The 24943-nt window shown below is 42.1% G+C and overlaps 1 protein-coding gene across 7 annotated transcripts in view; it reads left to right on the top strand.

The window, feature by feature from the left end:
* rasal2 (RAS protein activator like 2) overlaps positions 1–24943 on the top strand; it is a 448324-nt gene that overhangs the window by 406670 nt on the left and 16711 nt on the right. For all 7 annotated transcript variants that reach the window (XM_059984861.1, XM_059984864.1, XM_059984862.1 and 4 more), the window contains 4 exons: positions 6009–6211; positions 9499–10375; positions 11989–12120; positions 21279–21481. In XM_059984861.1, coding sequence (XP_059840844.1) covers positions 6009–6211; positions 9499–10375; positions 11989–12120; positions 21279–21481 — 1415 coding nt within the window. The remainder of the gene's footprint in view (positions 1–6008; positions 6212–9498; positions 10376–11988; positions 12121–21278; positions 21482–24943) is intronic.

Genomic DNA, 24943 nt, shown 5'->3' with positions numbered 1-24943 from the left:
CAGTCTCCACCTTAAACCTATGCACTCTTTAATTCCTCTTCCCAGGTGGAAGACTGTGTGTGTGTCACCTTATCAATACCCCTTGTGATTTTATACACCTTTGTTTCTGCATGGTGGCCTAGCAGTGGTCACTCACACCTATACTGTTACGACTGATATATTTCCAACAGGAAAATGGGTGGGGATGAGATCCCATCCCTCACGTTAAATTGCTTACCATAATCTCTTGCCTGTGTTTGACTTTAACATTCTCATTTATATTTTAAATCTTTCTTTGATTTTATCTCTATCCAACTTTATAATTTCCACCATAAGAACACAAGAAGATAGAGGAAGGAGTGGTAGACCTGACCCTTCAAGCTTGCCTTATCATAGGATTGTAAAACACAAAAGTGCGCCCTTCAACCCATCATATCCATGCCTTTGCCTACGTACATTCATTTCAGGTGGCCTTGTTAGGTTTGCATCCTTGTATATCTTGCCTGTTTAAATGCCTGTGATAATGACTATTAAACAGAGTGATTGTATCTAATTCTACACCTCCTCTGCAATGAATTCCAAATGTCAACCACTTTCTGTGTAAAAAAAAGAGAAACTTTCTCAAAGATTTCCTCTAAAACCCCTTTCTCTTACAATACATGTACTTTCTTGTTTTTGATACCCCTTCCATGGGAAAAAGATTCTGATTATTGACCCGATCTATTCCTCTTATAATTGTATATACAGAGTCATAGAGAACCCATAACAGAAGCAGACCCTATCTGTCTATCTAGCCCATGCTAAGCTATTATTCTGCCTAGTCTCATCGACTTGCTCCTGGACCATAGCCCACCATACCCCTCCTATCCATTTATTTATCCAGACTTCTCTTAAATTTGACATCAAACTCAAATCAAACATCAAATTCCACTGGTAGCTCATTCCACACTCTTACCACTTTGAACAAAGAAGTTCCATGTTGTGTTTCCCTTAAACATTTAAGCTTTCATCCTTGGCTCATGACTAGTTTTGGTCTCACCTAACTTCAGTAGGAAAAGCCTGCTTGCATTTACCCTATCTGTACTCCTCAAAAGAAGTTTATACATTCTCCCCATTACTGTGTGGGTTTCCTCCAGGTACTCTAGTTTCCTTGCATGGTCCAGAGACATATTGGTTAAATTGGTCATTGTAAATTGACCTGTGATAACAACCGGGACATCTCGGTCCTCAACTCTGCCACAATCTCCTCTGCCACTCCCCGGGCAGGCTATCCACAGTCACTTCACTGCAGGGGACCACTAGGAGGACTGTACCCTGCTGACGGAGGTCTCCCATGCCTCTGACGCATTCTCCTTCTCTCATACTTGTCTGATCAGCTCAACAAACGAGGGAGGAGGCATGTTTTACGAGACAGTCAGAGACCCCAAGTGATCAGGTTCTGTGACTGGATGCCTTTCTCTATGGTCCAACCTTAACTGATCCACCTCAGCCTTCTGAATGGCCCCTCTGCGCCGCAAGCAATTTTGCTGCCTCTCTAGCTGAAAGATGTAGGCAGAAAGCTTCTGCCCCTTCTCCTGACACGTGTTCTGAAACCCCATCATGAGCTCCATTGGGCTTCCCATCACACAAAACACCTTCTCTGGTGCTTGCATGTGGGCCACAGAAGTGGCAAGGGGGTTATATAGAAACATAGAAAACCTAGCACAATACAGGCCCTTCGGCCCACAAAGTTGTGCTAAACATGTCGCTACCTTGGAAATTACTAGGGTGACCCATAGCCCTCTATTTTTCTAAGCTCCATGTACCTATCTAAAAGTCTCTTAAAAGACCCTATCGTATCCACCTCCACCATTGTGGCCAGCAGCCCAATCCACACACTCACCACTCTCCAAGTAAAAAACTTACCCCTGACATCTCTGTACCTACTCCCAAGCACCTTAAAATTATGCCCTCATGTAGCAGCCATTTCAGCCCTGGGAAAAAGCCTCTGACTATCCACACGATCAATGCCTCTCATCATCTTACACACCTCTATCAGGTCACCTCTCATCCTCCTTCGCTCCAAGGAGAAAAGGCCAAGTTCACTCAACCTGTTTTCTTAAGGCATGCTCCCCAATCCAGGCAACATCCTTGTAAATCTCCTCTGCACCCTTTCTATGGTTTCCACATCCTTACCGTAGTGAGGTGACCAGAACTGAGCACTGTACTCCCAAGTGGAGTCTGATCAGGGTCCTATATAGCTGCAACATTACCTCTCAGCTCCTAAATTCAATTCCACGATTGATGAAGGCCAATACACCGTACGCCTTCTTAACCACAGAGTCAACCTGCGCAGCTGCTTTGAGCGTCCTCTGAACTCTGTGCCTTTCCGGCTCTCACTACGTCAGCAGCACACCCACTCAAACTTTCAACCAATCACTGTTGTTTTATGTCATCAGAGCACTGCCACTCATCTAACAACTGAGAGGTCTGTTCCGCCCAAGTCTCATACTCCTCTTCCCCTTTAGGGGTGGGCTTCATTCCTGAGAATAGGCGGAGCATATTGTGGTGAACTACATATACCTGTCTGGGCACCCCCCCCCCCCCCGCTGACTGCTCCTGTGGCTCCTCCCACAGACCCCTGTATAAAGGCGATTGGAGGCACTGCTCCTCCCTCAGTCTCCAGGATGTTGTGTGATGTTCTCTTGCTGCTGGTAGTGCTCTCTCTTCCAGCTAATAATAGCCTATCTCTCGCCTCACCTCTCCGAGAGTTATTGATGGTGCATCACATGATATATGGGACTTTGAACCTGGGCATTTTTTCATTTATTTACAAGAGAGGTAATGGTGGATACTAACTCATAATTCTCACTCTTCACTGGGGGAGTAGGATTCATTAGGTATTCCAAATCAGACCACTCCTTCCCCTTGCTAAGCAGAAATGAAAGAATCCTGTCTTTGACGTCTCTGTGCCCAGCTACGGGAGACTCAACTTGCTATTCAGCCCACTCACCTACACTCTCCTCCTCCTGGAAAGTATGGACAGTTCAAAGCCCGCCCCCCCCCCCCCCCCAAGCCCTAATAGTATCAGGCAGTTCCACTGCCGCTACATCAGTGCTAGTCTGAACTAAAACAAAGTCTGTGCCCACATTTTATCCATTCTCCATCCTACAGTTGTAACCTTGCCTACAGCTTTAACAGTACTTAAAACTCGAATTAACAATTCATCAGGAGTATAACTATCCAACCCACTCAACATGCACACATTTGTTACTGGTAGCCCGGTAGATGTACACCATTGCTCAAACCTGGCAGCATCCATACCTACGTATTGTAATTGCTTTACCAGACAATAGTTTAGCACACACTTAAACACACAACTGACTGGTTCAATGCTCAGGGCAGTCACACAGCATCTAACAAAATCAATCCTGGAACGATACCCCCCCCCCCCCAAGTTGTAATCCTCAGGTTCGGCTGGCAGCATAGTGTAAGGAAGACAGTCTCTTACCCTATTATCTCTAGCCATAACCCAAACATGTGAAATCTGAGACGCAAAATCTCTTGTTTGTGTGGATACTGTGTGACCTGTTCTCCCATTACAAATCAGTACCACGAAATAACTGACAGTACATTCTATGTAATTAAACAATTTAGCTTTGTAATTCTTAATTTGACTAAAGGGTTAGTAAAATAAACAAAAAGAAAAGGGCCCATTTTAATGAAACAGTCTAATCTGCACTAGTTCGAGCTCATGCTTTCCCTTCCATTGGTCCTCCTTCAATTTCCCCGGGCTTCGTTGTCTCCCAGCTCCACTCCAAGTTCACTTCATCCTGGTGTCTACGACCTCTCTTTTCAGGCATCTTCTCTCTTCATCTTCCGCCGAACAAAATACCCAGATCGACCAAAAGATTCAGGCACACAAGAAAAAAATACTCCCTTTTTGGCACGTTCCAAAGCCCCTTGTTAACTCTAGCCAAAACCCAATCACTGCTGCTACAGAAAAACCATTACATTAGCAGTGAAACCTTTCCCAGGGTGTTACTCCTATTTTATGCCCTTTTAAGAGACTTTTGGATAGATACATGGGGCTTAGAAAAATAGAGGGCTATCGGTAAGCCTTATGGTTTCTAAGATAGGGACATGTTTGGTACAACTTTGTGGGCTGAAGGGCCTGTATTGTGCTGTAGGTTTTCTATGTTCCTATGTTAACTACCTGCTGCACCTGTCTGCTAACTATATGTAATTGTTGCATAAGAATGTCTGGATCCCACTGTGCCTCCACTCATTGGTAATCTTTTGCCAGTTTAATTATAACTACCTTTTAGTTCTTCCTAACAAAATGTGTGGCCATATTGAATTCCACTTAATAGGTTTTTGCCCATTCAATCAATCTATCTCTACCCTTCACCAGGGTCACAATATTCTCATATTGTTAGAATTCCCTCTTTTGGCAAATTTATGTTTTACCCCCACTACCATGACCCATCCTCACCTTCCAGATTATTCATATAAGTAAATAATTGAAGGCTAAGAACTAATCCCTGGAGTACTCCATTCTTATACCCTGAAAAAGCATTAATTCTGTTTTCTCTGTAAACTGCTCATTCTAGCACGTGTCCTCCAGTGCCATAAACTCTCAATTTATGTATCAGCCTCTATTAGTGTATCTTCTCAAAGCCTTTTAGAAATCTAAATAAACCATATCTACAGGCTCCCCTCTGTCTCCATTAAGACATGTAATTTTCTAAAGATAACTGCATGTTTCCATGTGACCTGCTAGTTATATGCACTACTGTTGCTGTGTCCTTAGTTGTCAGGGTCATTTGTTTTGAATTCTCTCTGCAAATCTCTGGTTTTGTAACTCTTTTGTCTCCTTTAAGGCATTTCTTAAAATCTTTTGTGAACAAATCTTACAAGCTACTTAAGTTACCAGTTGTCCATTTCTGATTGATAGCACTACTATGAAATGCCTTGGGGAGCTTTTGCTAAGATATAGGAATTACATGCATACATCTGGCTGATTTAATTGTTGAAGGGGTTTGGTTGGACAGCCAGTTCATTCATTGATGTTTCTGGTCTTTGCATGTTACAGCAAAATAAAAAGGGCATAAAATATTTTTTTTTAATTTTAAGTGTTTTCATTTCATTTTAACTTTCCATATGAAAATAAATAGTTTTATTTTGTTTTGGAATTGCATTAAAGTAGAATTTACTCATTTGGAATGTTGGTGTATTGTTTTTCTTCACATTTAGGACTTAATATGCTCCTTGGTTTGTAGTTAGTATTGGTCAAAATTTGGCAAAAGATTGCAAAGGGATTTGAACTCTTTGAGTGAAAGAAGTAAAAGATCCTGCTTGATGAGGACAAGAAAATTGAGATGATGGAATCATACCATTGTAGAAGTTAATGGGGAAAAATGGACAGGATTCCCTTGTATCATGCCCATGAAGGTGGATGGCTTTAGTGTGAGGGAAATGGTGAGACAAAGAACCTACACTAAGAGTGGTGTTTTTGTAGAAAATCCAATGCACACTTTCTTTCATCAGTTGTCTTATGGCTGAATTTATTCTGTATTACTGTACTGTATTTTTTCAGTCTTTCTAATATAGAAGTAATAATTAACATTGTGAACATCAAACTGGCATTTAAATTGTCTGCATGTTTATATAGTTTGGTTTTACTCTTGTTGTTAGTGTCTGTTCTTTTGCCTGACTCCCTCTGGATGGATGGAATGTTTTCTTTTAAGTTGCTTCTTTTTTTAGTCATTTAAGATATTTATTTTGCATGTTTTGAATGAATGAATGCTGCAAGGTTGTGGAGCAGTTTGAAGCCACATTGAGTAACATTAGTTTTGTTTCTAATTTCTTTTATGTCCCCTTTCTCTCTTCTTCCCTTCCATTCATCCCTGCATCATTTTTGTTCCCTCCCTCCTTCCCTCAATCATCACGGTTATGTTATTCGGAACATCTGCATTCTGGTCTGTTCACATCAATCGCCATCCTCCACCAAATAAATTGTGGGCTTTTCCGTGGTACTGTCCAACCAGGGTGAAAATTCATTTCTACAGGCAACAGTAGCGAAGCTTGGCCCTCTCCCACGCATACTCAGCGATATCACCAAATCACTAGCTAGTCCCACACCAATTCAGCAGCAGGTGCGGCGCTTTGGCGAGAACCTCAGCTCATCCCCAAACGTGAGTGGCAGTGTGTCATCTGGGCTGCAGCGGATATTCGAGGATCCAGCTGACAGGTAGGACATTTTTGCCAAACATTTACCTCTGTGTCGTCTGTTGTGTGGCTGCCCTGGTTGAGAAAGGGTCTTTTATAAACTGTTCATTTCTGTCTATCCCTTGGACTACTCTCTGAGTGAACTCATTTGACTGTAGAAGTCTGCTTGCCCTAAATCTGAACACTATTTCAAACTGTGTCAAAATTCAATTGGAGGTCGAGGACCAGAGGCAAGGGGATTTTTAGAATGAAGTTTAGGCTTAGTTGTCTAAATCAAGGTATTTTGTCTTAAAAAGAAGGGATTGGAGAGACAGAGAATTTTGGACCTTTTTCTATTTTTTCCTCTCACACCAAAGCTGAGCTGCTCTTAATGAATGTAAATTTACCAGTAGATTGCTTTCAATGGAGACTTTAAGGAGAGATTGGGAAGGCTGTGTTTGCCCTCATTGAAAATGTAAGAAGTTTGAGGGACGACCTCATTAAGGTTTATAAAATTATGTTGGGCATTGATAGGATAGTTAGTATGAGTTGCTTGAGGTTATATGTTCCAGGTGAAAGGGAAGAAGTTTAAAAGGAATCTCAGAGGCTTGTGGAATGAGGATGTGGTAGAGGTGGATACAATTATGGTGTTTAAAAGGCATTAGGATGGAGATGTTGATAGGAAGAGTGGAGAGATATGGGCCTAATGGGAGCAAGTGGGATTAGCATGGATAGGCACTGCAGTCAGCGTGGATGAATTGGGCCTAAGGGCCCATTTCTGTGCTGAACAACTCAATGACTCCAAATTACTACTTGTGTCGATTGAAAGAACTGTTTCTCCATACCTGCTGCAATTGCTGTTCCCAGGTTTGCACGAAATTTCAACATACTTAAATGTTAACATTGCAATTCTCTCTCTGCTGATATATTGAGTGCTTGCAGCATTTTCTGTTGATGCTTATAGTGAGGTCAAAGCTTTTCAGTCATGAATTTCAGGTCCATGCTGCCCTTTGATTTAAAGAAATCTTCAACATCCTGGTAATCATTCAATCTGTTGAATTAAATCCTGGCTCCTGGTGATCTAATACTCTCCTGAAGGTGATAGGTCCTTTTCACAGTGTCCTGGCCCAGAGTAAATGAGGGAATGACATTGATAGGATTGCTCTGAGAGCCAGCATACTCTCAGTGAGCCAAGCGCCCGCTTTCTGTCATGAGGGAAATGAAATATGAAACCTTTCAAGAGAGAATCTGTTGTCATCCTCCCCTTTTCCACCTTGGCACATATTGCCTCCTAAATGTACATTCCTTCAATAGCTGGGATTATGTGTAGGTTGAATATTATCCTTCTCATATTCTGTGCCTCAGCCAATAAAGCCAAATGCAAAATGTGCCATTTTAACCATCTTACCAAAACTCAGTGGCCACGTTATTAGGAATGCCTGTATACCTGTGCATTAATGCAAATATCTAATCAGCCAATCATGTGAGGTAATTCAATGTATAAAAGCATGCAGATACAGTCAAAAGGTTCAGCTGATATTCAGACCAAACATCAGAACGGGGAAGAAATGTGATCTGTGATTTTGACCATGGAGTGCTGGTGCCAGATGGGGTGGTTTAGATATCACAGAGAATGGTGTGAAAACAAAAAAAAAAAATCCAGTGAGCCGCAGTTCTGTGAGCAAAAATGTCTTGTTGATGAGAGAGATCGGAGGAGAATGGCCAGACTGGTTCAAGCTGACAAGAAGGTGACGGTGACTTAGATAATCACCCATTACAACAATGGTCTGCAGAAGAGCATCTCTGAATACATAACACACTGAACCTTGAAATGGATAGGCTACAGGAGCAGCAGATCACTTCAGGTTCCACTCCTGTATCTAATAAGTTGGTCACTGAATATACCTCCATTGGGATCTCTAGTGAGTTTTGTTGAGACGCTGGATAGCTGCAGGAAAGAAACTTTGGCGATGACATGTAGTCCTGGTGGTGATGGAATTGTAGCATTGCCCCGATGGCAATTTGGTGAATAGACTGCTAGGATGGGTGGAGTCAGCAGTAATTTTTCCAGCTCTTTTCTTCATTCTGGCAATGAACAGGTCTTTTAATGTTGGTAGCTGACAGCCAACGAGCTAACCCAGCGAGCTGACGGTATCTGTCAGCGGATTATGAACTTCCTGACAGGAAGGGAGCAGTATGTAAGGCTGAGCTCCTACTTGTCTGAGCCAATGTCTATAAGCACTTTATTTTACTTTATACAAATGACTGCCTCCACAGATAAATCCAGATGACATGACTGTAGTTGGTCTCATCTCTAATAATGATGAGACTCGCTATCAAAGAGAGATAGACCATCTTGCAGCATGGTGTACTTGTAACAACTTGGAGCTTAATGCTATCAAGACAGTGGAAATATGGATTATCTTCCATTGACAACCTCCTACCTGCACCCACTTTAGAAATTAATGGTTAGGCTGTGTCTGTGGTCACGTCATTCAAATTCATGTGAAGTACCATTACCAATACATTGAAATGGAACAAGTAAATTATTCTCTTCCTACACCATCTTAGAAACTTAACATCTCAGAGAATTTTTATTCAGCCATTACGTATTCCTGTAACCAATATTGCAAACCCTCCCTTTTCACCCTCCCTTTTTATGTCAATAACTAGCGACTTCACACTGCTATCCTACCTACTCTAAGATGCTTTTCAGTAATTGTGGCATCATTATACATTGACTTTGCACTGGGTACTTACCTTCCTGTTTCACTTGTCCTAATTCCTTGAAATACAGATCTGTGAGGCATTCATTGTTTATCATTGTTTATTTCCTTTGCAAACTTCTTTTGCTAATTTCTTGTTTTCACAGTCAGCTTTGCCTTTCTCCCTCCTGTTTCTCTGTCTGCAACCACCTCCCTCCATGCCAAACTATTTAAATTCTCTCCAATTAGACTCAAATCTTCCTGCACTGATGTCAAACTTTCTGGCTAGTTCTGGTCACACCTCCTGCAAAACTAAACTCCAGGCCTCCCTCCTGCACTATTTATGTGCACTGTCCTCTTATTTGCACACTCTTCATCACATCTTATTAACAGTTATATGAGATTCATTTTTTTATGATCTTCCATAATTCTTTATCCTCTGTGAAAGTAGCAGAGCTCAGCAAATTGGTCAACTAACATGGCAGCCTGATCAGTGAATAACCAACACTATCTAGTATAAGAGAATTGAGGAGCGGGATAGAGAATAAATATATTAATAAATGTTTGGAGAGGGATGTTTTTAAGAAGTGTAAATATGCAAACAAAACATACATTTTTATTTCAGTGATGTGCAGCAATTGCAATCTCCAACTCAAGAAAACGTTGAAGTGTTTTTACAGAGCAAGCAGCACTTTCCAGGCCAGCCAGCCTCCACACACAGTATGACTTACTCTGACAGGGATGAAGAAGAGTCCACTTTACCTAACGGCAGGAGTGTATCACTCGTGGATCTGCAGAGCACAGCTGTAACTCAAGGGACAAATAGTGTTCCTGTTGTTTCCAGTGTACAGGTCCGGCAACTTGGCAGCCAGGCCTCAATTACACATACAGCAAACATCAAGCAGCTGCGAGAATTGCAGAGTGGGGCACAGAGTGCTCCCCAAATCCGTAGGCCTTTGCATCCAGCTCTGAACCAACAGAGCAGCCTTCAACCTCTGTCTTTCCAAAACCCTGTTTACCAACTGAACAACCCTCCAGCAGGAAGCAGTAAAACTGGCATGGACTCCAGTTCTGAAAACCTGAGTTCCTCAAGCTCCCGGAGCCATACCAACAGCGAGGAGCTGATCAGCAAGCTGAGTGGCCCCAGTAACAGCAGCATTGAGGATTTTGCCAAACGCAGCGCATACAGTGAAGATTACACCAAACGACACACCATGCCAGACAGGAACAATCTTCCAGTAGCATTGCCACGGCAGAACAGCATTGGGCATTCACAGCTCCGCAGGACAGATTTGTCAGGTTCCAGCAGTCGAGCAAAAGCACCACATTTGTTACCTCTTAGTTTGTCACAGAGAAGCACTGGGAGCATAGCAGGATTAGCATCTACGTCACCTGAGCCACCACACAATGAAAACCGCTCACGACAACCATCAACTTCTTCCAAAGGAGAAAGTCCTGTGCCCAAAGTCCGGGCAGTACATAGACAGCAGCAGGCACACCAGGTGAGAAAGCCTCTAAGCCAGGGGTTGCCAACCTGGTGCCGATGGACCCCTTGCTTAATGATATTGGTCCATGGCATAAAAAAGGTTGGGAGCCCCTGCTCGAAGCTATTGACACTGTTCAGCACCTGTTTTTTTTCAGCTATTTTGTTTATTGACTTTACTGAGAGCTCCAACCTGATGAATACTTTGGCTTTTGCTGGGGTGCTTTTCTACAGATGCTTCACTTAAACTGCTAGTATGAAAACTACCAGGCTAGTTCTCAGAAGCAACTGATGCTGCACTCAGCACTAGTTGCTTTTGTGTGGTTCAGGTTGATTAGCAGCAGCAAGAAGAAGGAACCTTTGATGGTTTTCATTTCGTATATGTCCTGGTTCTGCCTGTTCTCTCATTGATGTACATCCTCATTCTCTAAAGTGGCATAGTGTCAGGCCTTGTTTCAACTCAGACAAGTAAATTGAATACATACTAGCCCTAAAGTGATGAAAGTTGCTTTGTATAGCTACAGAGATCCATTTTTAATAAAAGTGAGCAGATTCCACCTTGCGGTGGGTATAGGCCCAGAACTACCCAGACCTGACTGCATCTGGAAATTTGACCCCAGTGCAGCGGTGCTGAGCTAAAACTGAAGTTACAGCACTGCTTCTTCAACTTAATTCCCATTACACCTCGTTTGAGAATAGGAAGAAATTATTCATGCTAAAAGTGGCCCTGCAGTACTAGCCTTCTTCAGTTGGATGACAACAACAGATTCCCTCTGTCACGGTCCAGTCAGTCGACTCCTTGTTTCAGTCAATTTCCTTTTCTCTCTGTTCCACTGGGCTCCTTGATTAGGGCACCTGATCCTTATTCGAACGGGTCAGCACATAAGCGCCGGCTTACATCTACTTGGCGCTGGCTCATCACCTCAGCAGAGCAGCAAGTCCAGTTCCAAGCCCGAGTCGAGATCCTGCCATCCAGCTGAGAGCTTGCCGCTTCATGTGCTACCCAGAGTCAAGATACGAATGGACTTTTGTTGTTTGTTCTTGTCGTCCTGTGTCTGGCTGAGTATTGCAGGCCATTTGCCACTGCTCCTAGCTACCTTAAGAATTGTCAGTCGTTATTTATTTTTGTCGTCTCGTTCCCAGCTGAGTTGGTCCGGCAGTTTTGCTGCGACTCTGAGTTGGGAATTCTGTCTCTTTGTGTCTAGCTAAGGATTGCTGGCCATTTGCCGCTCCTCTGAGCCAAGATATGAATCGTCTGTCTTTGTGTGGCGTTGTCATCTCTGTGTTCCAAGTTCCAAGTTAAGTCCAAGTCCAGGCTTGTTGTCCAAGTCAAGTTCAAGTCCTGGCTCATTGTCCAGTTCCAAGTCAAGTCCAGGTCTTGGCTTGTTGTCCAGTTCCAAGTCAAGTCCAAGTCCTAGCTCGTTGTCCAGTTCCATGTCATGTCCGAGTCCCGGCTCGGAGTCCAAGTCCGGCTCTGTGTCTGTGTCCTGCACTTCCCGCATCAGCTTCCTCCACTCCCCAGTCGCTCCATGTAACACCCTGTCCTTCACAAACTTCACAACGCATTGAGAAAATTTAATGTTAATATCAATATGTACTCAGTGTTAGTCGTCTGACTTTTATTCATTGAAGGTTCAGTCACCGGTTGAGACTGCCACCATGTCACCAGTGGAGAGGACAGCTGCCTGGGTTCTGAATAACGGACAGTACTTAGAGGATGACGAGACAGACCAAATTCATGAGGAGAGTAAACATGCAGAAAAGGTATGATGAAATTTGCTTGCTTAACAAATTAACATTATCGAACATGGAATCTTGATAAAAATTACTTTTTTTTTGCAAATTAGTAGTAGCAAAGTTCACAAGAAGAAAGAAAAAGATCAGGCTCTTTCCAGGACACAATATTATGTAGCTTTCACTTGTGTGACCAAAGCTATGTTAATAAATTGGCTTAATAATTTTAGTATGTCACCAATGTCATGTTACTTATTTTAAGTGACATCTGTATGCAGCAGGGTCTTGATGGATTGAGAAATTCTTTCTGCACATTGAAGTGGTGCCTGGAAGGAGGGAATCCAGATTAGTAATACTGGCTATTATCAATGTGTAACAAGATCAATTTACGCAACTAAATCACCATCTTTTTCTTTAGTTACTAAACACTGGAGGACTTTACCTATCAACTTCATACACTCTTTCACACCCTTCAACTAAAAATCAACTGCCATTATGCTTAAGCAGTCAACCTACTGCTACTTTCTTCAGCATGTCACATATACCAAATCGCTGTGAAATACCATTCTTTTGTGTTTTCCATTGTTAGAACTGTCATCTTAGATGCTTCCTGTTAATCTGTGATAGTTGATAGTTGAGCAGTTGATAGTGATTGGTTCTGCACTGAGATGGCACACTTCTGGAGTGACAAGCACTGCAGAATTTCTAGGCATCTCTATTTTTGCAAAATATATTTAAAGTAATTGTGACATTCTGTGTTTGCCCAAAATATTCATAAACAGCTTATTATTGTCACGTGTACAGAGTAAAAGTGGAAAAAGATTCTTCATATGTTATCCATACAGATCATTTCAAAAGATAAGTGCTTTGAGTTAGTAAAGGGGAAAATCAATAACATAATGCAGATTAGAGTGTTACAGTTACAGAGGAAGTGCAGTATAGTTCAACAATAAGGTGCAAGTGTCATGACAAGTTAGATTCAGAGACCAAGAGTATGGAATTTAAACCAATTTCCATTTATGACATTGATTCATATCAATGTAATTACTATTATTTAAATTTAGGACACTAGTTTCAGGCCTGTATCTCACTCTTGGCCTGAATTTAACTTTCTACAATGATGTGATTACTCTTTCCTGGGGCATCCTTTGGTCATGGGTCATCCACCAAAGATGCTAAGCCAGGAAAAACCGTTCTTGTCAGTTCAGTTAGTAACATTGTCTGGTGTGTTGAATTATTAAAATAGAATACCTTTAACACAAACCTCACATACCCACTGCTACATCACATTGAATAGCTGAAAAATAAGCTTAATTGTGTATTTAAAATAAACATGATCTTGAACATAACATTTCAGTTGTTCCAGCAAATGTCCCCAGTTCATCCCCAGTTCTTATTGATGCAATTCGTGGTTGCATCACATCTTGGTATGGCAACTGCTCTACCTGATACTGAGGAGAGCTGTGGATACAGCTCAGCACATCACAAAAACCTCTGCCACCCGGACATTCTCTCTTCTCCCCCCTCCTGGCAGAAGATGTATAGGCCTGAAACCAAGTTGAAGACCAGCTTCTATCTGCTGTTATAAGACCGCTGATGGACTTTCTGTATCATCTTTAGCGGCAAGTGATCATAATATGGATGAATTCACCCTGAAATTTGAGAAGGAGAAGCTGAAGTCAGATATATCAGTATTACAGTGGAGTAAAGGGAATTACAGAGGCATGAGAGAGGAGTTGGCCAGAATCGATTGGAAAAGAACACTGGCAGGGATGATGACAGAGCAGCAATGGCTGGAATTTCTTGAAGCAATTCAGAAGGCACAGGATATATCCATCCCAAAGAGGAATATGTATTCTAAAGGCAAGATGACACAACCTTGACTAACAAGAGAAATCAAAGCCAAAGGGAGGGCATACAATAGAGCAAATATTAGTGGGAAGTTAGAGGACTGGGAAGCTTTCAAATACCAACAGAAGGCAACTATAAAAGTCATTAAGGTAAAAATAGAATACAAAAGTAAGCTAGCCAATAATATTAGAGAGGATACCAAAAGTTTCTTCAGATACATGAAGTGCCAAAGGGAGGTGAGAGTGGATACCAGACAGCTGGAAAACAATGCTGGAGAGGTTGGAATGGGGGACAACGAACTGGTGGATAAACTGAATAAGTATTTTGCATCAGTCTTCACTGTGGAAGACACTGCCAGTATGGTGGAAGTTCTGGGTGTCAGGGGCATGAAGTGTGTGATGTTAACATAACTAGAGAGAAGGTTCTTGGGAAACTGAAAGGTCTGAAGGTAGATAAGTCATCTGGACCAGATGGTGGACACCCCAGAGTTCTCCAAGAGGGGGCTGAATCACTAGATTCTGGAATGGTTCCAGAGGACTGGAGGATTGCAAATGTCACTCCAATCTTCAAGAAGTGGGAGAGGCAGAAGAAAGGAAACTAGAGGCCAGTTAGTCTGACTTCAGTGATTGGGAAGATGTTGGAGTTGATTATTAAGGGTGAGGTCTCAAGGTACTTGGAGGCACATGATAAAATAGGCCATAGTTTTCTCAAGAGAAAGTCTTGCCTGACAAATCGGTTTGAATTTGCAGGTTGAGTCAATGATGAGGAACGCAACTGCAATGTTAGCATTCATTTCAAGAGAACTGGAATAGAAAAGCAAGGATGTAATGTTGAAACTATAAAGCACTGGTAAGGCCTCACTTGGAGTATTATGAGCAGGTTTGGGCCCCTTAGAAAGGATGTACTAAAACTGGAGAGGGTTCAAAGGAGGTTCATGAAAATGATTCCAGGATTGAATGGCTTGTCATATGAAGAACATTTGATGGCTCTGGGCCTGTATTCACTGGAATTCAAAAGAATGAGGGATGGCCTCATTGAAACCCATCGAATGGTGAAAGACCTTGATAGTGTGGATGTGGAGAAGATATTTCCTATGGTGGGAGACTCTTTGACCAGAGGACGCTGCCTCAGAATAGAGGGGCGTCCTTTTAGAACAGAGATGAGGAGGAATTTCTTTGGCCAGAGAGTAGTGAATTTCTGAAATTCTTTGCCACAGGCAGCTGTGGAAGCCAAGTCTTTTATGTATATTTTAAGGCAGAGTATGATAGATTCTTGATTGGTCATGGCTTGAAGGGATACAAGGAGAAGGCAGGAGACTGGGGCTGAGGAAAATTGGGTCACCCATGATGAAGTGGCGGAGCAAACAACCAAATGGCTAAATTCTGCTCCTATATCGATGGCCATATGGTCTTATGATAAGGTGGACACTTAACTTCACAATACCATGTCATTGCTTCGTACCTTATTGTCTGCTTGCAATGCACTTTCTCTGTAACTAAAGCACTATATTCTACGTTGTTATTGTTTTTCTCAATGTACTTGTGTAATGAAATTTTTATGGATAGTTTTTCTTTGTACCTTGGTACTTGGGACAATAATAAACCAATTTATTTACGTAAGTGCTGAACTTGAGACCCCTTAAGTTTTGTGATCCTAGGAAGTTCGTTCAGCCTTCGCAGGGGACTATTTCCCCTGTGCCCTTGACAAAACCATAAAAAGCTAACAAACTCCAGAGTATCACTCCTTAATCATGTCTTATGTTCAAGTTTAATTGTCATTCAACCATACATGAACTCCATAGATACAGCCAAATGGAACAGCAGTACGCCAGAGCCAAGGTTCAAAACAGTCACACACAGAACAAGGCACATAAAGCACATATAAAATGGCAAGCACATATATGATATCAGTAAAATGCAGTCACACAAAAAAAAGTCCAAGCTCCTGAGACCATGAATATTGGGGCAATCTGTAATCGCACACAATACGGGTTGTCTTCTGCTGAACAACCAGTGGGGGCCACATTGACTCCAGCTTGGACAGCCATCGTGCCACACCGACTCTGGCACCTTTCTCCTGGGCAACAGCAAATAGGCGACATCACACATCAAGGCCTGGTCCTCACTACGACCTAAGCCATGCAGCCCCCCCCCCCCCCCGCCATGCCAATAAATCAGTGAATCAAACTTGTAGTATTCCACATCAACAATGTCCAACGGGGTCTTATGGCCACAAGAAAAGCGCCTAAGGTGATCATTCACTGAGGGACCGCACCCTGCCTTCATTCACCCACTGCTTCAATGCCTCTCTTCCGCAGGCAGCAACACAGTCCGTACTAAGAGTAGCTCCTTCAGTTGCTTTGCCCATGAGCAGCTTGTTGAAGGGGTAGACCTGTAGTACTTTAAGTTCTTAATGACCAGCAGGATCTTGAGATCATAAAAAATACATTTAAAAAGGACAGCAACACTGGAGGAACTGAGCAGGCCAGGCAATAACCTCTTTTAATTCTCACTGAAAGCTTTACCTAAGGAGTCACTGTTCTGATGTCAATGATAGCACTGGCATTTCCCCTCTTAAAAATATTGTCACGTCCATCTTTGTCCAACTGCATCAACAAACCAAGGGCTTTTAAAATGAATAGACCAACATATCTAAACTTTAGTTGTACCTATAACCAGGGCTTTTTTATTGCAGGGTAGCATCTGGAAAGGTTTGTACCCCGCGCCCCCAAATTTCTACAGTCTTATCCATGATGCAGCAGCAGGACTATATTTCTTGGGGCATGTATCAGATTTAGTTAAAATACATTTAATAACATTTGACTTGGTGAAAGGACTGAAATCTTTAATCCAATCATTGGAGTTAATATCTTCTTTAAAATAGTTTACCCCAACCTCTTGCTGAGGCAAACACACCCAGTACACAAACCCTCTGTCTGTCAGTTAAGTTCCTCGAAATAATGACATTACTCTGAGGTTCCCCAACTTAAACACTCTCTGAATTTGAACTTGAATCCCAAGTTCTATCTAATCTAATAAATCAGTCCCTGTAAACTTAAACAAAGTTTATGAGTAGCTTTAGTCAATTTTTTCAATATTCTTATAATAGTTCTGGCTATTAGGATTTTCAATTTTAGAATTTCTAGAACAATCCCCTTTGCCCCAAACATCACAGACTTTTGTTCAATAGTTCTAAAGTTCCTTTTACTATCAGAGAATGTATACAATATACAACCTAAAATTTTTGTTCTTTGCAAACATCCACAAAATCAGAAGAGTGCTCCAAAGAATGTCAGTAAAAACGTTAGAACCCCAAAGTCCCCCACTTCAGCAAAAAAAGTATCAGCACCCTCCACCAGCCAAGCAAACAATATTAAAGCCCCTAAGAAAGGCCATGATCTCCAATACAACAAAAACTAATTGTTCACCAGACAATCTGACATACCACAGGCACATTCTCCACTTTCATAGCGAGAGAGGAGACAACAACTTGCTGATTACAGTGTAAAACTCTACTGTGTTACTTCTTTTTCCCTGAGTTCTCTGACTTGAGAAACTCGCCCCCACCAACAAGAGAAAGGGAGACTCTGCGTGATTCACCAAGTACAGAGCCCCCGACAGCCGATCTGATATCCTGATTTCTCACGCGATGCTTTAGTCAGTGGCTAGGGCATAGAATCAGCTCGTCCCTAGGGTTGCAAAGCCTTGGAACTCCGAATACCTGCTCGTCTTCTAGGCCATGTCCTTGGGATATCAAAAAATGGCCAGTTGTAAGTCCCCAGGAACAGGTCTCCAAAAGCTTGTTGTTCACACAGGAAGGTTGATGTGAAAAATAAAATAATGCTCTCATGTTTCATCTTCCATTTCTTGCTATTGTTCTAATAAAACTCACTTTTTGGACCATCATTGACTCTAAACTTGTCCTACTGCAAACCGTTTCCACAATTTTTAAGGTATATAGTCATGCCTTTAGAATATCCTGTTGCTAATTAATGCACCATTATGAGCAAAAGCAAGTGCTGCACATGACATGTCAAAACCATTGAGATAAAAACCATTCCCATTTTGCTGTAACAGGCAATAAAATGTCCATTATGGAATTAAATAAAATGGTTGAAAGCCGATTATCCTGCTTAATTCCATTTTGATTAAAGTGGGAGCACTCTTTATCAGTCCTTCCTTTGGGAAAAAGAGTGGAACATATGGAATAAAGATCTAAAACTAACCCTATAAAATCCTTGCAGACCCCTAACGGGCATACTCTCTTGCTAATTAGTTTGTGTTAAACCAAGTCAAAGGCTTTTGCCAAAAAAATTATTTAAAATAGCAATATCCTGATTGCTGCCAGGGGTTGCCATAAAGAAACTCTTTTTGCCATTCATTAGTTAAGGTGATCTTATTTTCATGTGAGAATTTCAGCCAAAGTTTTCAATACATTAGACCTAATTGTTATTTAATAACTCCAAGCAGGAATTGCAGCTTTCAGTATCCCATCTATCCACAAAGTACATAGTCTTGTTTACTAACTACAAAAGATACTAGAATTAGAACCTTAATATAGTTGAGGTTCTGGTTCCAGTTCTTTGTCTGACTCAACAGTTATTTATCAAAGCCATATGCCTCTTGTTAATGTTGACTATGTGCCTTTTACCTGTAGATTTAGCTGGCATCTCTCTGGCTACTAACACATTAATATATTTCCGCTTTGCATACTATCCTATTCAGTTCTAATAGCTTAACAATTTCCTCTTTAATCCAGACTGATATCAGCCAACCACTTTTCTATCAGCTCCATTCTTACTGTCATTCTCACTCAGTGCCTTATCTTCCAGTACTCTTGGTAGTACACCACTGGATGTCTCATGATGGCTGAGACCTCTCAGAGATAAAGAAAGTATTACATATTACACATTCAAACTTTCCATAGCTATCTTATCAACCTACATCAACACAACATTTCGTGGAATGACAGACTGTAGTGGAATATTTGTTGAACTTCTTTCATCCACTTCTTGCATCCATTCTAATATCCGCATTGGGATGATGTTTTTCATTATGCTCACAATAACCACTAAAAGCCAAAAATTCTTTTGTTAAAACTTCACAGAAGAGGTGGGATATTCTACTACAACCTTATTCACTCATATATCTGCTGTCACAGCATTGCCACCTTGCTATCATTGCTCCCAATGTCACCATCACTAGGACAGCTATTGGACAGTGGTCGGCACGTAATGTCCTGCAGGCGCTGCAGGAGAAGGACAAGATGGACTCATTGGGGTGGTTTCCCGAGCAGACCGTCCAGTACATCTAGCAAATTGCCTCATCGCCAGACTTCACTAACAGGCACCAAGACCTCGCCTGGCTGGCAGTGAAAGGGGCCCTCCCAATCAGATCTTTCCTATATGCCCGGAACATCATCTCCACTCCCTGCTGCCCATGGGAGGACTGCAATGAGGCGGAGTCAGTGACTCACCTCTTTGCACATTGTGGGTTCGTGAGAAAGGTGTGGAGGAGGATGGAAGGGATGGTGTCAAGATTCATGCCCAGCAGCTGCGTAACTAAGGACTCCCTGATTTACGGGCTGTTCCCGGAGACGCACACGGAAACAAACATCCGGTGCTGCTGGCAGATCATCAACTTGGTGAAAGACGCTCTTTGGTCGGCCCAAGACTTGATGGACTACCAGCACATGGAGATGTCCGTGGCTGAATGCTGCCAGCTGGCACATTCTCGTCTGCAGGAATACGTGCTGAGGGATGCGCTCAAACTTGGTGCAGCCACCAGGAAGGCCCGTTGGGGAAGGACAACTGTTTAAGGTTCATCACCCGCGGGAGTGAGAGGAGTCAGGTGGGGAGGAGAATACCTCTCATCACCGGTGTGGATAGATGAGTTAACATGGTGCCCCAGGAGTGGCTGGAAATGTATAGACGGTAAAGGAACTTTGGTAAAGGAATAAGAGTCAATGCCTGGATGTTTATTGTTAATATTTTTTATTTTATTGTATAATAAGTCTTTAATCCTTACCTAAAGGTTGAGAGTCAATGAATGGTTTATTGTAAACATCTTTAATTTGAATAGGAACAGAGCCAACGCCTAATTTATTGTAAATAACTTTATTTATTGTATTAGGATTCAGATTTAATGAATGTTTTTTTCTATGTAAATAACTTTATTTTGTAATATTCCTGAATAAAGTATTTTTGGAAAAAAAACTAATAGTATTTAAACCCCTTGCATCACTTAGACCACTAAAACCATCTCTATAAGTAAAATAAATCATTATAACTATCTTTAGGCTGGATCTTCAAAATATTATCATTCAAATTCTGAATCAAAACTTAATTCTGAACCTACTAGCAGTTTTGGTCTTATCCTCACCATAAATATTTCCCTACCACTATCCCTGGTTCTTTAAAAGCAGAGATAAGTAGTGAGCAGCACCCCACCATTGAGGACATCTTCAAAAGCTGGTGTCTCAAGCAGGTGACAGCCACCATTAATTATCCTCACCGTCGGAGACAGGGACAGTGCCTCCTCATCAGGGAGCTTGAAGATCCATAGTTAACATTTTAGGAACAGCTTCTTCCCTTCTGCCAACAGATTTCTGAACAGTCCATAATCCATTCACAACATCTCGCTATTCCTCTTTTGCGCTATTTATTTTAATTGTGATTTGTTTTAATTTAGTATGCCTTCACTGTACTGCTGCCACAAAACAACAAATTTCATGACTAATGTCAGTGACAATAAACCTGATTTTGATTATGATTCTAAAATTCTGTGGGTGAAAACAATGTGATCTTCAGTAGTGTCTGAGGTTCAAATCAGCCCGACATGGGTCTCATGAAGTCTCTGTGGAGACTACAGCAGGAAAATTGCCTATTTGAGAACATAAACCAGAAATGACCATCCCACCCAGGGGAACAAAAAGACATATTTTTTAACATTCTGATCATTCCATGCCCAGCTGCTTTTAAGATAGGTTTCCATAGCTGATCAGAAGGCTCATGAATGAAGTCTTTTTTGGTATGTAAAAAAATTGTCTCATCTTGGCTTTGCTGCCAATATAGAATATGCAGTAGAGACAAGGAGATTCTCCAGAGAGAAACAGCCGCTTTTACACTGTGTATAGGGACGAGGTCATCCTCTTTATTTCTGCCAAATCCTACTGCATTTCTGTTGACTGTGTCGGGATTACTTTGTGCAATTGTTAAATATCGTTGCTTTACAGTGGACTAGACCATTCATACAGTTTCATCTTTGTTGACCTGCAAGCAAGCTACATCTTTGGTGCTTTCTGGTTGGTTGTGTAACACCACCTGATTTCTCTTCCAGTATGAGCAGGAGATCGCGAAGCTGAAGGATCGGTTGAAGGTATCGAGTCGGAGGCTAGAGGAATATGAGCGGCGCCTGCTTGCCCAGGAGCAGCAGATGCAGAAGCTCTTGCTTGAGTACAAATCCAGGTTGGAGGACAGTGAGGAGAGACTGCGTCGGCAGCAGGAGGAGAAGGACAGCCAGATGAAAACAATCATCAGCAGGTCAGCTACACTGCAGCTTGTGGGAGTAGTGAGTATTTACATCGGACATAGCACAGGGCAACAATATCTACATCAAACATAATGTTATGTTGAACAAAATCTCTAAAGCATATTTAAAACACTTAGTTCCCTATCTCCTATTTTGATCTGCTGTAACTTAAGGTGCCAGATCAAAAGGGAATATTGTGTAAACAATAAACATCCCACTTCTTTTCATAGAGAAGCACAGTAGGATAGCTAGAGGTGCTGCCTCGCAAAATTAGAGGCAAAGACTCAATCCTGGCCTTGGGTGCTGTGTGTGGCATTTGTACATTCTCCTTGTGACTGCTCCAGTTTCCTCCATATCCCAAAGACTTGCAGGTTGGTCAGCTAATTGGCCACACTAGGTTGCCCCTCCCTTGTGGTTGAGTGATAAAAAATCTCAGGAAGTTCATGGAAATATGGAGAGAATAAAGTAGGATTAGTGCAGATGGGAACTTACTTGATGCCACAGACTTGGTGGGTTGGAGGACCTATTTCTGTGGTGTGCGACTACAGTATACATAACAAGATTGTTATGTTTTAACAAGAGCACAACAACTACCAACAAAATATTAACAATAAGCAAATTGTCTGAAAGTTTAGGAGTTCAGTTATGAGGACCGTCAGTGCTTGTGTTTGATTAGCATAATTTCATTCTGAGAGATCCATTCATTAAGCTTTCTCACCATTTTCAGGTGAATATTGCCGCAAGTGAAATTGGAATCTGTTTAAACCATATCAGAATTGGTTACATTTGTGAGCCATATCCTTGGATTGCTACTAACTTTGGGAAAACTCACCAATCACTGTTATATATAAGTGCTCATAAGTATACAAGAAACAGCAGGAATAAATCTCAGCAATAACCTGATACCTTTGATTTCCTTAATATCAAAATCTGTTTTTTCTGAAAAAAATATTTCTACTTTGAATATGATAAACTACTGAGCCCAACAGAGGGTAGAAAATTCCAGATTCATTTTTTTCTGGGTGGAATATTTTTGTAATCATGTTAGTCCTGAAGACCCATCTCCCTAAGTTTCAACTATTACTCTAGTTTTAGACACATCAGCAAGTGAAGCACCATCTCTATATCTACACTGTCAGGCCTTGTAAGAATGAGATCACCTCTCATTCTCCTAAACTCCAGAAAGTATAAGCCAAATTTTCTTAAGATCAGTAACATTTGATTTAAGTATTTAACTGCCACCATGGATTTTAAGAACATAACATAAAACATAAGAAATAGGAGCAGGAGTAGGCCATCCGGCCCATCGAGCCTGCCCCGCCATTCAATAAGATCATGGCTGATCTGTCTGTAAACTCAACTCCATCTCCCTGCCTTTTCCCCATAACCCTTAATTCCCTTACTATGTAAAAACCTATTTAACTGTTTATTAAATATATTTAGTGAGAAAGCCTCAACTGCTTCCTTGGGCAGAGAATTTCACAGATTCACCACGCAGTGGATTTGAAGCAAGAAAGCTGCGAGTGAATGGCTGAGGATTTCCGGAGCGAAGGCAGTTTTACTACTCGGGGTAAAAGATAGGCAAGACTGTGCAGGTGCATGACGTCAGCCAGTAGAGCGGGAAAAGTTCAAAAAGAAGACCGCCATATCCAGCAGGTAGCGGAGTGAGAGGTGGCAGAGTGATAGGGCTTTGGCTCAATGGGCTTAGGTGGTAACGAGGCGAGGTAGGTTTACCTGTGTTATTTGTAGAAAGGAAGTAGTATGTGTGTGAGGCCAGTTTTCTGTGATCGGTGTCTGGTGTGGGAGGTCCTGGAGTTTCCCAGCCTCGCAGACAGCCATATCTGCTCCTAGTGTGTCAAGCTACAGTTCCTAAGGGACCGAGTTAGGGAACTGGAGTTGCAGCTCGATGACCTTCGCCTGGTCAGGGAGAACAAGGAGGTGATAGAAAGCAGTTACAGGCAGGTGGTCACACGACAGTGAGTACAGGAAAAGAATGAGGTGGAGGATAAATGCGTGACTGAGGGATTGGAGCGGGGGCAGGGATTCAGATTTCTGGATCATTGGGACCTCTTTTGGGGCAGGTGTGACCTGTACAAAAAGGACGGGTTGCGCTTGAATCCCAGGGGGACCAATATCCTGGCAGGAAGGTTTACTAAGGCTACTGGGGAGAGTTTAAACTAGAATTGTTGGGTGGGAACCGAACTGAAGAGAATGGGAAAGAGGTGGTTGGCTCACAAATACAGAAAGCTTGGAGACAGTGTGTGAGGGAGGACAGGCAGGTGATAGAGAGGGGACATGCTCAGACGGACAGTTTGAGATGTGTCTATTTTAATGTGAGGAGTATTGTGAACAAAGCGGATGAGCGTAGAGCATGGATCAGTACTTGGAGCTACGATGTGGTGGCCATTACAGAGACTTGGATGGCTCAGGGACAGGCACTTCAAGTGCCGGGTTTTAGATGTTTCAGAAAAGACAGGGAAGGAGGCAAAAGAGGTGGGGGCGTGGCACTGTTGATCAGAGATAGTGTCACAGCTGCAGAAAAGGTGGAGGGATTGTCTACGGCAGGGGTCGGCAACCCGCGGCTCCGGAGCCGCATGCGACTCTTTCATCTCTGTGCTGCGGCTCCCCGTGGTTTGTTAGTTTTTGAAATGTAATTCGAAATTTGAAGATTATGGTGATCTTGTACAATCTAAAAACGTTGTGGAGACCCCATTTCCTGGCACATCCGAACCAGCTCACAATTAGCCACCGTTCCGACTAAGGGAGATAGCCTACGGGGGTTTGTGAGTATGTGTCTTTTGGAGCATCCGCGCCCACGGGGACGGGTTGAGGGAGGCTTTAAAGCAAGGCTGTTTAGTTCGAATAAAGTTACCTTTGACTGCAGTGTCTTTATTTTAGCGCTGCGTGTAGCACACCGCTACAACGTGTTTTTTATCGCTATTAATATACATCACCACTGCCAATGCCTGACACCCGCCAGTGCGCGCTTTCTTTTAAATCTTCAATCCAAGGTAGGCTAACTATGGAGTAATCTTCAACCCAACGTCTTTTTTTCGGAGTTCAAAATGTTTTTGTTGCATGCAGAAATGTAATTTCGTTTTCTCTGCAGGAGTTCATCAATTTCATAAATGCAACACATTATAGTTTGTTTATACATAGCATAAAGGCAAAAAAACAAACCGCTGTATGCAGTGTTATTTCATTTTAAATGTCAAACGGGTTTTGTGGCTCCCAGTGTTTTCTTTTCTGTGGGAAATGGGTCCATATTGGCTCTTTCAGTGGTAAACGTTGCCAACCCCTGGTCTACGGAGTCTCTGTGGGTGGAGGTTAGGAACAGGAAGGGGTCAGTAACTTTACTGGGTGTTTTTTATAGGTCGCCCAGTAGTAACAGGGACATTGAGGAACAGATAGGGAAACAGATCCTGGAAGGGTGTAATAATAACAGAGTTGTCATGATGGGAGATTTTAATTTC

This window comes from Hypanus sabinus, chromosome 11 (assembly GCF_030144855.1).
Source record: "Hypanus sabinus isolate sHypSab1 chromosome 11, sHypSab1.hap1, whole genome shotgun sequence".
Taxonomy (NCBI): domain Eukaryota; kingdom Metazoa; phylum Chordata; class Chondrichthyes; order Myliobatiformes; family Dasyatidae; genus Hypanus; species Hypanus sabinus.
The sequence above is the reverse complement of the archived record's forward strand: the minus strand, read 5'-3'. Positions and strand labels throughout refer to the sequence as shown.